At 35.6% G+C, this 15,693-nt stretch overlaps 2 protein-coding genes across 3 annotated transcripts; both read right to left on the bottom strand.

The window, feature by feature from the left end:
* On the bottom strand, nt 1-4,688 carry si:ch73-52f15.5 (uncharacterized protein LOC100150557 homolog). The gene is made up of 3 exons (XM_051908056.1): nt 3,197-4,688; nt 2,712-3,107; nt 1-864 (listed from the first exon to the last, which is right to left on the bottom strand). The coding sequence occupies exons 1-3, from the start codon at nt 3,378-3,380 to the stop codon at nt 821-823; spliced, it is 624 nt and encodes a 207-aa protein (XP_051764016.1). The 5' UTR covers nt 3,381-4,688; the 3' UTR covers nt 1-820.
* Nucleotides 4,689-5,474: 786 nt separating this feature from the next.
* Nucleotides 5,475-15,662, bottom strand: htatsf1 (HIV-1 Tat specific factor 1). 2 transcript variants are annotated; one of them, XM_051908054.1, is made up of 10 exons: nt 15,540-15,662; nt 14,084-14,248; nt 13,744-13,960; nt 13,605-13,652; nt 12,114-12,268; nt 10,230-10,393; nt 9,996-10,092; nt 7,539-7,628; nt 7,272-7,409; nt 5,475-6,016 (listed from the first exon to the last, which is right to left on the bottom strand). In XM_051908054.1, exons 2-10 carry the CDS (start codon nt 14,246-14,248, stop codon nt 5,735-5,737), a joined length of 1,356 nt encoding a protein of 451 aa, XP_051764014.1. In that variant the 5' UTR covers nt 15,540-15,662; the 3' UTR covers nt 5,475-5,734. The 2 variants fall into 2 exon arrangements, with proteins under 2 accessions (XP_051764014.1, XP_051764013.1); XM_051908053.1 differs by lacking the exon at nt 15,540-15,662 and adding an exon at nt 14,994-15,371.
* Nucleotides 15,663-15,693: the final 31 nt, after the last annotated feature.

Here is a 15,693-nt window from a genome sequence, read left to right as displayed (position 1 = left end):
CAATATTTATGTGGGATTTATTAAACAAAGTGTCATGTCTAATCTGAAAATAGACTGCTGTATACAATTCTTGGTAATAATTGAGGAAATTCATCATAAATGTGTAAAGCCTTTAGCTGTTTTGTCATACTCATATATCAAAAGTGAGGGACTGTGACAGAGAAATACTTCATTGCTTGAGGGAAAAAAAGTGTGAAGGTTTTAAGAAAACAGGTTTGTAAAGATGAAATTCAATAACATTTGAACAATTTCGAGGAAATTTATTTTTGGTTTGCTCATGTCAGTTTACTTTCAGAATTGCATGAACTATGCTTTGCCTTCTGTGTAACCTGATCTGAAGAGTCGACACACTTGTAAATGAGGTTTTGAAGGGTCCCCCAAGGTATGAGGAATTTTTCAGAAAGAAAGTTTCCTTTAAAAAGTAACTATATTAAATATATATATATATATATATATATATATATTTAATATAGTTACTTATATATATATATATATATATATTTTTTTTTTTTTTTTTTTTTTTTTGTCAAATGACAACAGTTTTTGCACTGCGGAAATTACAGACTACAGTACAAATATGAACTTTCAAAACAGCATACAATACAAAAAGAAAGTTTAGAACATCAGGTTTTCTCACTTATGTCCTAATATAAGGTAGCTTATTTACATGTTCACGGCTAAAAGAAGCAATTCATTTCTGAGGAATGTCTGACACCATGATTTTGATGGTTTGAGTTTAAGCTTACATAATAATGTAAACACAGGCAGTCTTATGCTGAAAATGTATTTTCGTCATACAGTAAAGCCAGAAATCTCTTCTTCAATACCAGTACAAATCCTTATTGATTTCTGAGACAGGCACACCTGAAAAACACAAAATGATCACAAATAGAGTAAACAAATGCACTGCATGTTAAGCTGCATCCGAATATGCATGTTTCCCTACTATATAGCTGGTGAAAAAAACAGTATGTGAAAAGAGTAGAATGTCCAAATTCACTGTATACATAAAATAGATGACTTTATGCTATAACAGTTGTGAAGTAATTACTCATTCGAAGAAGCACCTACTCAGAGGCCACATACACACTGTAAAGTTTCAGAAGTGACAATCGTATTTAAAGCAACTGTACATTTTTACATTGATAAATCAGTTTCAAAATCATTCTTATCGTACACTGACTTCTTTCCCACGCTACCCCCCAAACGTCTGTTCTCTGAGTAAGTTTGGTGAGAGGGTACAAAATTCTGCGAAAAGGGTGGATTGATTTACAGCAGTACCTCACAAAATATGTCACGCCAACATATCAATACAGACATCATGGCAGAGGCCAAGGGCATGTTTACAAGACAACATTTTTTGCGTACAGACGACAACATTGTCAAAATGATCCCTTTTCACACAGATTTACGAAAACGACTACAATTGCTGTATTTTGCATGCCAGGCTAGTAGTTGGCGATGACACTTTGTAAAGAAACACTAGACAGAACACGTAATATGCATGAGCATGGCGTCACCATTTTCACAAATTTGCTTTTTTGTAGTTTACACGGAGACGATAACTGCATAGTTTTTGAAAACTTGCACTCTGAAACCCATTTTGAGACCCTTAGGGGCCGCTTACACGACAGTTTTCAACAAAAACGGAAACATTTTTGTGCGTTTTGTGCGTTTATTTACACGACAACAGGGTTTTGGGTCCTGAAAACACAAACTTTTGAAAATTGGTTTCAAAGTGCATGTTTTTGAAAACGATATAGTTATCATCTCTGTGTAAACTACAAAAATGCGAATTTGTTAAAACGATGACGTCATGCACATGTGTATTATGTGTTGAGTCTATAGGCGTGTAGTGTTTCTTTACAAAGTCACATCGCTAACTACTGGCCTGGCAGCATAATACAGCATTTTTAGTCACTTTCATAGATCCGTGTGAACAGGGATTGTTTTGACAACGTTGTCATGTATATATGAAAAACACAAAGGAAAAACTTTTTGTTTTTTAGTACAACATTGTCACATAAACGTACCCTGAGAGACCAAAGAGAACGCTGAGGTTAAAGTTGACATGAAACGCTATAGTCTTTTCCTCTCTATTGTGATGTATGTCTGAGGGAAAAAGGCTTATCAAACAAGAAAAAATGTAGGGCATGTCTTTTGTCCATGGAGAATTGATTGGATCATTGGATTATTGTGGTTTGCTATTGCTGGGATCTCATGTGGGTGACAGGTTGTCCCGCCCCTACACCAGTAAACACGTCATCAGAGAAGAGAGGTTGTTGCAAGATTGAGGGAAAGTTAATATGATTAAAGATTACGAGGACCCATGGATTTAAAAAAAAAAACAAGATGTGTACAGATAAATCATTTATAATACTGCAAAAATCCATTAAAAATATAAAGAAGGTCAATTATTTCTTGGTGACTTTAATATCACTGTATACTGCTGCAGTGTTTTTAAGCTCAAACTATGAATTTATTTATTTTTGGTGAGTAGCCATTTAATACTAAATAATGTACAATAATGTATTAATAGACATTAGCATTACATTATCACAAAACAAACCCCTTCATGGTTATAAAGGCTGATCTAATCCCCTTTCTTTGTTTATTTTGCGATAAAGACCGGCTATACTTTAAAATGTATAACCTACTTGCATTAGATGCATCTGTGAATGAACAGTTAGCAATGGCATAAGTTGCAGTACCTGAATCTAGGCCGATCCTGCTTCCAGATACATCTTTAAAGGCCATCCCAGAATTCCACTCTGGTCTGGTATCTGATTTTGAGAAGGGCGAGATCATGATGCCCCCTGTTGGGCGATCCATTTGTAACAGATTCAGGTAAGAGCTGGCACTGCTCTCAGCAGCCACGGGCTGTTGGTAGAGTATTTGAGGCAGTTCAAAGGCTGTGCTCTGTCTGGGTGGACAGGGCCAGAGGGAGGATGATGATGATAGTCCTGAGGGATTCACGATAACTCCCTGGGATGGAAGTGAGGCTTCTATGGATGTCAATTGGGTCAACTTTGAGGAGCCAGAAGAGTGTGTGGACTTAGACCATGTTAGACCCCATGGTGATGATGATGATGATGACGGGGGGACATCTGGGATAAGAAAAGCATATATTTAGAAAGAAAGAAAGACAGAAAGAAATAGATTTACTGCATTAATAGATTTACTGGCATTAACACACCAGATTTGGGAGTCCTGTTGCTGTCCTTGGCTTTAGTGCTGAGGTCTTTCGGTATGGTGGCTTTGTTCAGGGCACGGAAGAAGTGCTCATCCACGGCAGTGTTGATGTCACCTTGATAGTATGTAAACAGCTGAGGAGGATCTTTACACTCCTCTGAGTGCTCTAACAGTCTGTCCCCCATCATCCTGACTTAGAGATACAACATATATTATTTTACAAAACAGGTTTCATTTGTGTCCCACATGTAAATATGTGTAAACAGTACTTAACATTGAAATAAATCTAGTATTTTCTCTCTCATATATTTAGATTTATTTGTCATAACGTTTTATTAAAACAAAACTTTACTGTCCCATACATTAAAATAGTAAACACTGTCATAACATTCTTTCAAAAAATAACTCTCCAGTTAAAATCTCATGACATCAACCCTGTTCCAGTGATCTTGTATAAGAAAATTAAGTGGATATTAAAGGTGCAGTAGGTGATCTAGGTTTGTTTGTGGTGATGACCGACGGACCAATTTCTTGCATAAACTCTGCATAGCATCGCACTGATGACGTGTGATGTCTACGTGAACAGGGTGCGTGAGGGTAAAAACGTACGTTGACAGGCAGGTAGGACATCTTATTATTTCATTCGGCCGAATATTATGATTGGATGAACATTTTATGGTGCTACGCCTTCCACAGGTGATATCTATTTATAAAAATACATTTAGACCGTTTAACATAGTAGGATATGAGGAGACTTTCAACCAGTATAACAAAAAATATTTCTGTAGAGAATCACCTATTACACCTTTAATGGATATAAATATCAGCATTTAACTTTTTTTTCACTTCCCTGAGTACAAGGCTTGTACTGTTAAATTAAATTGTAAAATTGTCAACCCTGGTACCTTTATAAAGGCACATGATTTTGTTCCAGTATTACTGTTTCAAAGTTTGCAGTCAGTAAGATTTTATTTTATTCATCAAAAGTTTTAATCATCCTGAAAAAATGTTTCATGGTTTTGCACAAAAAATATTAAGCAGCACAACAGTTTTAAACTTTGATAAGAAATGTTAATGTTAATAACAAAATCAGCATATTAGAATGATTTCAGGAGGATCATGTGACTGAAAACTGGAGTAATGGCTACTGAAAATTCATTGCCAGAATAAATTACATTTATGTTAATGTTAATAAGCAATACTTTCAAATGAAAAACAAAAGATCCACACTCACTTGTCTTCTTAATGAATTATTAATTATTTATTATGCAACAAAGCACATATAGATCAAGATTAATCAAATGTTTCGTCAATCAGCATTCTTCAGTGAATTAGTTTGACTCACTGAAAAAGGCTGATTGCAATTTCCACTGCTCTAGGCAAAAAAAATAAAATAAATAAATAAATTGGTTGAGCGCAGTAATTTTATCTTTTTTGAATGTTAATAAAAAGCAAACAGCATATTAGAATGATTGCTGAAAGATCATGTGACATTGAAGACTGGAGTAATGGGTGTTGAAAATTCAGCTTTGCCAGAATAAATTACATTTTTCAATATATTAAAATCGAAGTTATTTTAAATTGGAACAATATTTCACAATATTAAAATTTTTACTGTGCATTTAATCAAATAAATGCAGTCTTGGTGAGCATAGGAGACTTTGACATTAAAAATTCTTACCAACCCCAAACTTCTGAAAAGTACTATATATTAAAATGTATGAATGCAGCTTGAGATGGAAAACTACAGTTTATTAATATTTAAACATTACTTATTTGATAGAAAACTGGATAGTGCAACAAAATATACCTATTTCATATAAATAAGCTCTTATTTAGTCTAACAATAAACAGTAAAGAAAAAAAAAGACAAAACCACATTTCTAAATGGGAACAGGCTGTACAGTTACTATTTATCCTCTAAAGAACTCCTTCCTCAGACTGAAACAGGACTTCAACTGCATTCACAAAAAAAAATAAAATCCCCGAAACATTCAACACGCTGCTTACCGAACTGAGTCCAGCGCACATCCAGCCACTGATCGCACTAAAACAAAATGAATGTGATACTTTGTGCGAGAGGTTGTGCACTGAGAAATGTACCCGAGCGAGTTGAGCAAGGTCATCTCAAACAGATAACATCACAGCTGTCATTAAGCTTACACGGAATTACACTTCTTAAGGAAACTGGGCTTGTTTTTTGTTCACATATAAACCAAAGATCTTGTTTGTGAGGCTAAGTTTCTAAGAAATGTCTTTTTCATGAAAGCAAGAAACAAAGATGAGGTCACAAAATGTGTTTTTACTATAAAACTATTAACAGAAATTGAAATAGAGTCGCACAGTGACACACATTAGCATAAGGGAAGGTAATAATCACACAAATGATTATTTGCAGTTAAATTTCCATCACTGTTCCCTGAATTTTGATATGGGGAAATGCACTGGCATGTCATGGGAATAATAAAAAGGAAACCACTGTATATTGGTGTGGAGATGTTTGAGCAAGAGACATTAAACAAGTTCTGTTTTCTCTCCACATTTATGCATCCTCCTCATCACTTCCTGCTAAACTGCTATCGGTCGACTGCATTCCTCCTTCCTCCTTGTCCTCCTCTTCATCTTTTCCCTCCTGTGGTTTTGTGGTGCTTTCGCTTTTACCCTCCTCCTGTCGAGTCGGTTCTGCTGCTTCTTGTGTGCTGTTATTCTGTTGTTCTGCTGCTTTTGAAGGGTCCGCTTTAGAAGGGTCCACTTTAGTTCCGTCACCCAGGAAAGAGGACCAGGCTTTCAGTCTCTCTTCTCGTTCTCGTGAGGTTTCCTCAACCTGAGTGACCAGAGCCAAAAAGTGAGGCAAAGAAAAATAGGCAGAAGAGAGCAAAAAATGATTTAACCCAATTGTTGTTCTTTTGCAACCATTTAGCACATTATTTGTACATCTTAAAGACAGTATGAAATCAAACTGACCAGTGTTATTTTATTATCACTAAGATAATATTGTTTTTATTAATGTTTTCATTTTAATTTTAGTAGTTTTGTGTTTGTCATTTTTATTATTTTTTTTTAATTACTTTATAGTTCATAATTATTTTTATTTCAATTTTAGTTTTTGTAATTTTATTACACACAGTTTATTACAAACAAACTAAATGACAATTAAAAATTTTGCCTTGGCAACTAACTGAAATTTTTAAAATTTAAATTCATTTAACGTTTATTTTATCTCAAGTAACAACTTTTTTATGGTTCTATTTATTATTATTATTAATTCATATTTTGACTTAGTTTTATTTTAATTTTAAATTATAATTTTTTTTTATTTAAAATAAATGACAATTAAAAATGTTGCATTGGCAACTAGCTGAAATAAAATAAAATAAAAAAAAAATCATAAACTTATTTCATTTAATATTTATCTTATTTCAAGTAACTTTATGGTTTCAGTTTTCATTATTATTATTATTATTATTATTAACTAGTTTTTATTTTAATTTTAGTTGAAGTTTTAGTAATTTTGTTGTGCATTTTTTATTTTTATTCATTTTTTTAAAAAAGTTTTTAATAACTTATTTCAGTTTTAGTAATTCTAGTGCATGCATGTTTAAAATATATATATATATATATATATATATATATATATATATATATATATATATAAAAAATAGTTTTTTTTTTTTTTTTTTCTAACCCTGAAATTGACCCTATTAACTTTCTTAATACTCATCTCTGGTCTAATTGTGCATGTGATTCTAAAGGAATAAAAAACAAAGTTTGTGCTGGTTTTAGTCAATGTAATAGCTTTCCTTTTCCGATGACATCATTTAGGCTGTGCAGACTATTGGATAATGTTAAACAACAGCCAAATAGCTATTTAGGGACTGTTTTAGCAAACCCGCATTCAGTTTGTATGTAACACCCACTTCTCATGATTCAGCAAATTCCTGATGGATAAACTAATGTCCCTCCCTAAATTTCTCTCTCTTCAAATATCCTGTTTCATTTAGAAAAAACATCAGATCGAGGAAGTAAACTCAGTTGCAAATTCCAATGCATGATGACTCCAAACAGGCTGAGTATTTTACCTGGTAATCAGTTACACCATCCCACAGCTGTGCTGATAGTTTTCTCCCTCCAAACCAGCGTCCATCCAGAGCCGCCTGACATGTGTCCGCCTCCTCAGGTTCCTTAAAAGCCACAGATGCCACTCCATCAGGGTGCCTCTGTTTCCAATGGAAGGAAGTTGAGTGTAAAAAAATGGCAAAAAAACAACAACAAAAATTGAATACTGACTTGTGTAAACACAATTAAGTTATCATAATAATTGTGGACAAAAGTAAAAGAGGACTTACATCAAAGATGATGACCTTCTTCACTTGCCCAAATTTCTCACATTCTGTCCGCAGATCATCTCTGTACTCATTCAGAACCAAAGGATCCTCCTGCATGAGACATATGGTGCAGCTCTTCAACACATTATCAGTTAAAAGTTTGGACACATACGATTAAATTTATATTCTTCATTATCTTAAACAAACCTTTTGATCTAAAGGCTTATGGTTAAAACATTGAAATGGGCTTTGTAAAAAAATATAAACTGTACCTAACTGGTACTAACATTTTAATTAAAAAATATCCTGAAATGGATGAGATTGGATCGAATAATGAAGGAAAAGCAGCTAAACAAGTGTCCAGAATACATGTGTCCACTTTTCAAATGTTTAAAGATGCCCTTCATGATGTTTGTTGAAGTTTTTTATGTCCAGAGTGTGCAGAGTTGGAATCTAGTACACTTTAGAAGAAGCTACAATATAACATGGTTTTGGTTTGTTTAACAAATTTTGTGGTTGATTCCCTTTACTTCCATTAGTGTTACTTCATAGGTTTTGATCATTTGCTATTACTCTAAAAATGCAGAATAATAGTAATAATAAAGAGTGATTAGGTGTCTAAATATTTTAATTTGTAGTATACACTACTGTTCAAAAGTTCAGGGTTGGTAAGATTTTAAAGGGGACCTATAATGCCCCTTTTACAAGATGTAATACAAGTCTCTGGTGTCCCTAGAATGTTTCTGTTAAGTTTCAGCTCAAACCCACAGATCATTTATTATAGCTTGTCAATTTTACCCCTATTTGGGTGTGAGCAAAAACACACCGTTTTTGTGTGTGTCCCTTTAAATGCAAATGAGCTGCTGCTCCTGACCTCCTTTCCAGAAGAGGGTGGAGCTTTAACAGCTCATGCTTCAACAACAACAACAAAGCTGGAGAATCTCACGCAGCCAAAATGACGATTGTCAGTACTGGTGATCAGCCTTACATTGTTCAACCTGGAGTCGGACACTGATGGAGAGACTCAGGAAGAAGTTAAAATTTATAGAATGCAACTGGACGTTTCTGAATAGTTAGTAGATAAATTTATGTAGTTGCTGTGGATTTGATTCAACTCATCGACTAGCATGTGCCGTCATGTTAATCTTTTGTGCAAATCCAGTGTTGAATTGACCCTCGTTTGTGAAGCAGTCTGGCATAAAATGACGGCATGGCAAAAACACTCTACTAGAACAACTCTTTCTCTTCTCTAAATCAGCCTAACATGGCCTCACCCCCTTTGTTGCGTGTTCTCGGGGGCAGGGCTTATATAAATTTTAGGGTTAGTGATGTCACTAAAACAGGAAGAAGCTCGTTGTAGTCCCTACCAGCCATTTGTTGTAGTCCTTAAACAGCAAATTCTTTAAAAGAAAATATCTCCCTTTGCATTGACAGCAACATTACACACTAACTAAAGTTCAAAAAGTGAAATCATAATCAACCACCCCTTTAATGTTTTTGAGGGAAGTCTATTGCTCTTGCTCACCAGGGCTGCATGTATTTGATAAAATACAGTAGTAGTGAAATAATATTACAATTTAAAATAATTATTAATTTAAATTAATTAAATGATTATAAAATGTCATTTATTCCTGTGATGGCAAATCATTACTCCAGTCTTCAGTGCCACATGATCCTTCAGAAATCATTCTGATATGCTGATTTGGTGCTCAAGAAACATTTCTTATTATTATCAATGTTGAATACTTTTGTAGAAACCATAATACAATTTTTCAGGATTCTTTGAACCGAAATGGCATTTATTTGAAATACAAATCTTTTGTAACAATGTAAAAGTATTTACTGACACTTTTGATCAGTTTAATTGCTGAATAAAAGTATTAATTTCTTTAAAAAATAATCTTAAATCCCAAACTTTTGAATGGTAGTTAGTTAAATTAGCCATATATAGTATTTATAATTAGGCCTATATTATTTATAGTTTATCACAAACAGTTTTAGTTCAATCTTAGTATCAATTTCATTCATTAAACACAATTGAAAGATGTAGAAAGCATGAGGACTTTTGAAGTGCGGATCCACACCTGCATTCCTGCTCTCCTCTGAGCCTTTAAGCTGCACCTACTTCAGGAATGCAGGCAGTCCTGCCTTGAGCTCTGACGCAGAGAAGTTTATCGTGGTTACAGAGAAACTAAACAATACCATATCTCTAAACTGTTGCTAATCAAAACTATTTCTGTAATTAACTTTACACATCTTGAATACCAGTGCAGGGCTGTACTTATTCTGAGCTGTAAAAAGAAATTCTGTAGATCAGCTGAAGCAAAAAGCTCTGTCAGAAAACAGGAGGTACTTTTTCATGCAGATGGCACCCAATGTAAAGTATTGCCAACAAAATGTTCTTCTATTCAATAACATCTATAATATGTTCAAGTGTTTCTTCTGGGTGTGTCGGTGTGTTTTGAGATTGACCCTTACCTCAAAGTCAGTGGGATGAAACATGTTTTGGATGATGAGAACTTTTTCATGCCTTTTGCGAGCTTCCCCGGCCTTCTCCGGCCTCCAGTCCAGCTGCCTGAAGTCATAAATGACAAAAGTGTCATTCATATTTACAGCAACACACAAAATATGCTGATTAAGCAGAGCATTATTGCACCATGTGTCAGAATTGACTAAATAGAGCCGCAGGATTCAGCTTGAAAATGTTCTTACTTTTGTTGCTGCTGGAGCTTTTTGCGGTACTCTTTGTTCTTTTTCTTCTTCTTGCTGGCGTCATACTGTCCTTTGAGCTCGAAACGTGCTGCCTCCACGTGCAGTCGGTAGCCCCGAATCTCAGAGTCATCCAAGAGCCGCTCGGCAAGAGCTACAGACTCTTTCTGCAGGGAAACGTGTGTTTTTATTTGAAATATATAGGGCGTTAGTTAACAAGAAGAGGCTTGGTCGACTAAATTTGAATTAGTTGGTCAGTCACAGAAAAAAAAAATCTAGCGAAATTGAGGAAGTCACGCAGTAACAGATCACTGGCTGGTCCGTGCGGTAATATGTCGGGCAGAAAATCCAAAGCGTGGGAACATTGAGATGGTAAAGAATGACCACAAAAAGGTGACGTGCGACCTCAAACATGACTTTTCATTTAAAACATGTAAGTAGTAGCCAAACGTTAGCCACTTTACATGGCTGCTCGCTCTAACATTATCCTAGATAAATGTGTGCTAATTTAGGCCACATCCAAGTGTTAATGCAGAGTGTGGAAGCTAAATTAGTACCAGTGCATGTCATGTTTAGCTTAATTTCCATGTATATGCCATCGGAGCGCATCTTCTCAAAGGTCGGTTTCACTGTGAGCAAGACACTGAGCTCACTTCGCCCCAACAACATGGACAAACTCGTGTTCCTTTCTCATAATATGCAAAGACTGAAATCAGAGGAAAAAAACTGTTTTATTTTCCTTAAATTTCTTTTTTTTAAGATAAGGCGGGTATTTATTTTGTAGGTTATTCGTTTGTGTTCTGATTTCAGAAAAGTAAATGCAATGCTTGACAGTTTCACTGCGGCAAGCTTTATGCATGTGTGCGGTTGAGCACTTAATTTATATTTTAAATGCTCATTATTATGGTTTAGCATTTCTCCTCCGACTAACTGACTACTGGCTTAAATGAACGACTAGGAAAATCTTTAGTGGGGGGAAGCCCTAGAAATATAGGGTGCTTCTCAATATCCCTTCTTGTTTCCTCGCTCCTCCGTCCTCCATCCTATGACCTGGAAACCGATCAAGCTCAGCCATCTTGAAGGACATCTCAATTCTCTAATTGCACCGTGAGGAGGCGAGGAACGAGGAGTGAGGAAGCTTCCTGAGGAGTCATGAGCGAGGATACACAGGTGTATCCTTTATGGAAGTCTTCGTCGAGAAACGTGTTGCACGTATAATTCTCCTCCCCCTTCATATCTGTCACAATAATTTAAATGTATGCGAGGAAAGGAAGTGAGGAAAGGAAACGAGGATGCACAAATAAGAATTGAGAAGCACCCATACAGTACTGTGCAAAAGTCTTAGGCCACCACCAGCTTTGTTGTTTTAGCAATGTTTTATTGACCATTCATATTTATTTTTTGGTCTCTTTATTAAGATACAAACAGAAAATAAAAGGAAATATGTACACAAAATGTAAAAAAAAAAAAAAAAAAAAAAAAAATCAGAACAAAATGGCTTCTTTAAGCAAAAATCAGTATTTAGTGTGACTAAACTAGATTTCTTCCAGTTTGTCAAAGACATATTTTGAAAGTCTTGGCCTTCCAGTCCTTTTCCATTTCATTTAGGTTTAAGAGAGCCAGGTTCCTGCTATTGCTCAAGTGTAAGGGGAGGTCACTAAATACTTGCCACTTTATCCTATAGAAGCTGTTTTTTCCCTGTTTTTTAATACTGCATACAAATTTCCTGTATTTTCTGATTATATTCTAATAAAGTGACTGAGAAATAATTATATATGGTCATTATACCATTGTTAAAACAACATCTAATGGTGGCCTAAGACTTTTGCACAGTACTGTATATAGAATATTTACATGATACATGATCATAATAGTATAATGACCAACCTTCAAGTAGCAGCAAAGTCCGTCTCCTTTTTGGTTCCCATCCTTGTCCTTGTAGAGCTTGATTTTATAATCTTCTGTGATAGGATCACGCATGATAATTCCACATTTGGACATGATCTCCACAAACTCATCAGGAGTTATGTCTGGAGGAAGACCTAGCAGAAAGACACGTGAATTGTTGATGATCAGTTCTTATTTAAACCAGCCAACTGATTTAAAAAGCAGATATGGCCACTAGAGGGAGTCATACCAGTATTTACAACATGATACCAACTTGATATCAATATTAAAGACATAAACCTCTGTGGCCTGTTGCATGAAGCTAGTTGAACAAACCTAGTTTCAGAGTAGGTTTGGAGTTGACAAATCCAGATAAATCCAACCTGTTTTAGATCATGGTCAACTGTTGCACAACGCTCGGTACAAACTTTCTCTGTCAACTCAGGTTTAATCCAGAGTTTGCAAAGCGCGTGCACCTGAAAGTGTGACACGTGCGGCAAACAGCCAATCACACGGAACAAGGAGAACGTCAGTTTGATTCACTTCTCGCGAGAGAGCCACGCAATTCATGTCTCTTCCGAAGATTAAGAGATCGCTATGAAAAATATGAATTTACAAAGCAGGAACACTGACGCAGTGAAAGAAAATATCTGACTATATCAATGCATGTGAATCAAACAAATAGAGCAAATAATTAATATAGTTTCACAAAGAGCTCAAAAGAATACATGTAAGCTTAATCTGTTTAAAAGCTTTATATATTATGCATGTATTATTATACATTACATACATTATTTTAATTTAAAAGCAAAGTTTAATATTGTTAATTAATATAATAGGCCTAATTATATGAATATGTCATGAATTATTCATAATTTTAATTTATTTAATGTAAATATAATAATTAATTAACAGCAAATGCTGAGCAATTTTGTCTCTAAAATGTTTTCACCAATAAACTGGAGCGAGAGATACAGGGGGAGTGGCTTTATTGCATCAGATACATGTCACTTTACTCACAGCTGATTGGTCGAGTTTGGGTTTGTGATCTTTAACTCAGAATAAAACCTGCTCCGGAGCAGGTTAGCCGTGAAGCGTAAATTACCACAGCAATGAACCCCGCTAAAAACCAATCCACCTTCATAAGCCCGAAAAACCAGAGTTTGCTCAAACTAATCTTGAACTTACTTGGGTAGCAACTGAAACCGGCTTTGTGCAACAGGCCACAGGTTTCACAGACAAGGCTTAAGCCTGGTCTCAGACTAAAATGCATGTTTGAGCTGTTTTAACTGAAAGCAACATGCACTGGCATATCTTAAAATAAGTCAGTGCCATTGTTTTGTCTTAAGATGCACACCGGTAATGTTTTTTAAGGCACGTTTATAAAAGCTACTTAAATGTCCTAATTAAACTATGGCCTAATCCTGGCTTAATCTAAACCCTGTCTGTGAATCCAGGACATAGTAATCTAATAATGGGGAATTTATTTACCTGTCACATAAACATTTGTGTTTTTGTCGTTTTCAATTTCAAACCAGCCTGTAAAATACAAGACACAATATTTTATTTGTTAATATATTAGAATACTTATTCATAATTATTGAGCTTATAATTTTTTATATCTTCTAACCTGGATCTGCTTTCCGTTTCTCTCCTTTCTGAGCACCCTCCTTAGTTTTGCCCTGGTCTGAGCTCTCCTCTGTATTCTTGGGTTCTTCTGGTTTCTTGGGCTCCTCTGGTTGGGCAGGGAGAGGTTCAACAGGAGGGGCCGCAGCAAATGGATCAGGAGCCCCTTCCTCATTGAATCCATAGTTTGCTTGATATGCTGCGATGAAATCATCATTTATCTATATAAAAACAAAACAAATAACATGAACTTTAATGCAGAATTTACAGCGCATCAGCTATGATCAGGTTATTCAAACAAACAAACATTGTGCAAATGTAGTATTTTGTTTGGTAATGAAGACCTTTGGAAACCATGCTCTCTTTTCATGGTCCCAGTCGTACACAGTGCCATCTTCTGGGTCGACGTATGTGAATGGATCATCTCCACCCTCTTTCTTCTGTTCATACAGCTGCTGCAAACGGAGCTGCTCGTGAAACTCTTTATTACCGTCTGAGTCCCGGCTCATCTACAGAAACAAAGATAAGACAGAGATAGCCTACTTCAAGCAAATCAAGAGCTCTGCAGACACAAACATATTAAACAAATGTAGTATTAGGATGATATCAGATATCTGGAATCTGACAACAAAACCTTATAAATTCTATTAACTATAAATATTCACTAACATGTAGGCAGCCAATTTAGATAGGCTTATAGAAGATATAAGATTGGAAAAAAAAAAAAAAAACTAATTAGAAACTAATAGATCACACTGGAAGTAAAAGACTTTTGGGCATTCGGTATGAATTGCCGCTTCATTTGGGGCCAGGGTTACTACACATCTAAATCACATTATGAATAAAAAATATTTATATAAATGTAGCCAACACATCTGTTATGAGTTCTCAAGAGTTTTCAGCAACATGATAAGAGTGACACAGACTGATCTCTGAACATAAATCATATTATGCCAAATCTGACGGGTTACTATCTTTTTAGAAAAATCCTAACTCTGTACAAGTAATTATGAATCATATTTTTGTTGTCTGCCCTAGCTCCCTCGCTGCCTATTACAATTCGAGGTGAATATCTGTCTGCTAAATTACTAATAACGTCACAACAGACAGACAAACCTAATAATGATTCCCTTTAGCATACAGTATTTTGAGTGACTATATTAATGGAGTACTACCATTTGCTAACAGTTTAATACTTAGCGTTAGAGTTAACGAAGACAAAACGACAGTAGCAACTTTAAAGATGAAACTGACCTGCACTTGAAGCCCTGTAATTTTGCTACATTTCGCTGCTTCTTCTCGGAGACCTTTCCCTACTACATCTGGCTGTTTATTCTCCATCCCCGAGTCCCTCGCATTGATTACGCTGATCGAAACCGTTTGTCGGAGGGGAGGCACGAAGCGGACGTGATCAGAATCGTAGCGTACAGTACAGACTAACAGATTCATGATTTATTATCGAATGGTGGATTCGAAATTGATCACTGTCGTACAATGAGCAGGCAATAATATCAAATAATAATATCTTTAATAATAATAATAATATAAAAAAAACAGGGCAGCGGGCCAAATCAGTCTTCAGGCCACCGGGAATTCTCCCGGTGCTCCCGGTGGCCAGTCCGGGCCTGGATGAGGCAGATGTGAACTAACCCACATAAATCCGCTTATGCTGATCTGACGGGTGAACACACACCTGCTCATCGGATTATTCAGAGAAACCGCACGGTCTACTTTTAATATAAGACGCGAACAGCAACTGCTTTTATATTTTAAATAAAGAAAATATAAAAGACAACCTACCTTTTCCAATGCTGAGCCTCCAAAACGTATAAAATGTTGTACTTCCGAGGGCAACGGGCAAGTCCAGCGCCGTGCGTCTTCCGGAGTGCAACTGTCGCGCTTACATGTGTAGTTCCGCCCTAAGGTTTCTCTCTTAGTACTATTAAGCCTATGA

Source organism: Ctenopharyngodon idella, chromosome 10 (assembly GCF_019924925.1).
Source record: "Ctenopharyngodon idella isolate HZGC_01 chromosome 10, HZGC01, whole genome shotgun sequence".
Taxonomy (NCBI): Eukaryota; Metazoa; Chordata; class Actinopteri; order Cypriniformes; family Xenocyprididae; genus Ctenopharyngodon; species Ctenopharyngodon idella.
Note: the sequence above shows the minus strand (reverse complement) of the source record. Positions and strands in the feature narration are given on the sequence as shown.